The sequence below is a fragment of the Buceros rhinoceros genome, unplaced genomic scaffold (genome assembly GCF_000710305.1).
Source record: "Buceros rhinoceros silvestris isolate BGI_N320 unplaced genomic scaffold, ASM71030v1 scaffold7274, whole genome shotgun sequence".
NCBI classification, from domain to species: domain Eukaryota; kingdom Metazoa; phylum Chordata; class Aves; order Bucerotiformes; family Bucerotidae; genus Buceros; species Buceros rhinoceros.
The window spans coordinates 46,691-47,662 of record NW_010406517.1 but is presented as its reverse complement, the minus strand read 5'-3'; the positions used below and the strand labels follow the sequence as shown (position 1 = coordinate 47,662).

The following is a 972-nucleotide window of genomic DNA, read 5'->3' as shown; positions in this document are numbered from 1 at the left end:
ATATTATATATTTAAAATATTTATATACGATTGATTCCAGTTAGCTGGGAATGTCCTTGGAGTGAAGAATTACTTTTGTTTACCTCATTTTGCTTTTGAAGAGACAAACTGTTTAATTCCTCTGAAAAGTATTGATGATCTGTCAGACTAGTAACTAAAACTGTAAGTGTTCTCAGGCAGCTGGCGAAATACCAGCAGGAACCAGCTGCTTACAGCCATGGTGGGACAAGTGTCTAGGGAGGAGACTCGCAGAGCGAGGAAGCAGGTGGAGCAAGCCCTGTACTGCTCAGTATAAGTATGTCACAACACAGAAAGAACGGACCTTGACACCAGGGTGAAGGAAAGTTACAAGAATTAAATGGCTGCACCTTTTTTATAGGTAAAAAGTTGGTGAATTGCAGGTGAAAAGAGCTGTCCATAAGATCCCATGGAATAGAATGTGTGTTGTAATTACAGTAAATATGATGCTACATTGGAAGGTTTTTGTGGAAACAAAAAGCGCAAAGTCCTGCGGTATGCTGTAGCATACAGAGAGTCTGGTGAATACTGGTGAATTAGTGAATGTAAATTTAAGCGCTGCACAATGTTAATGAGCCTAATTTTGGAGCTTCTGAAATCTTCCACAGGGGGTTGAAGGAACTGGCCTAGCCTTTATTGTCTTCACCGAAGCTATCACCAAAATGCCTGTCTCACCTTTGTGGTCCATTCTCTTCTTCATCATGCTCTTCTGCTTGGGTTTGTCATCTATGTTTGGAAATATTGAGGGTGTGCTTGTGCCTTTACAAGATCTTAATCTTATACCCCCCAAAGTGCCTAAGGAACTTGTTACTGGTAAGTGCTTTCCTAGAGCCAAGTGACCTCTCCCCTCTCCAGACACCTAGCTAACCTACTGAATGTTTTCTCACATCTCCCAGTGGGGCCATTCCTGGGAGCTTCCTGCTGCGCATACAGCAAACTTCTAACACCATGGCT

The 972-nt window shown here is 42.4% G+C and overlaps 1 protein-coding gene across 1 annotated transcript in view; it reads left to right on the top strand.

Moving 5' to 3' along the window:
* Window positions 1–626: 626 nt before the first annotated feature.
* The window catches only part of LOC104491675 (sodium-dependent neutral amino acid transporter B(0)AT1-like), a gene marked incomplete at its 5' end in the record, with an annotated part of 4,719 nt that continues 4,373 nt past the window's right edge, over window positions 627–972 (top strand). The window contains one exon of the mRNA XM_010134132.1: window positions 627–831. Coding sequence (XP_010132434.1) covers window positions 627–831 — 205 coding nt within the window. The remainder of the gene's footprint in view (window positions 832–972) is intronic.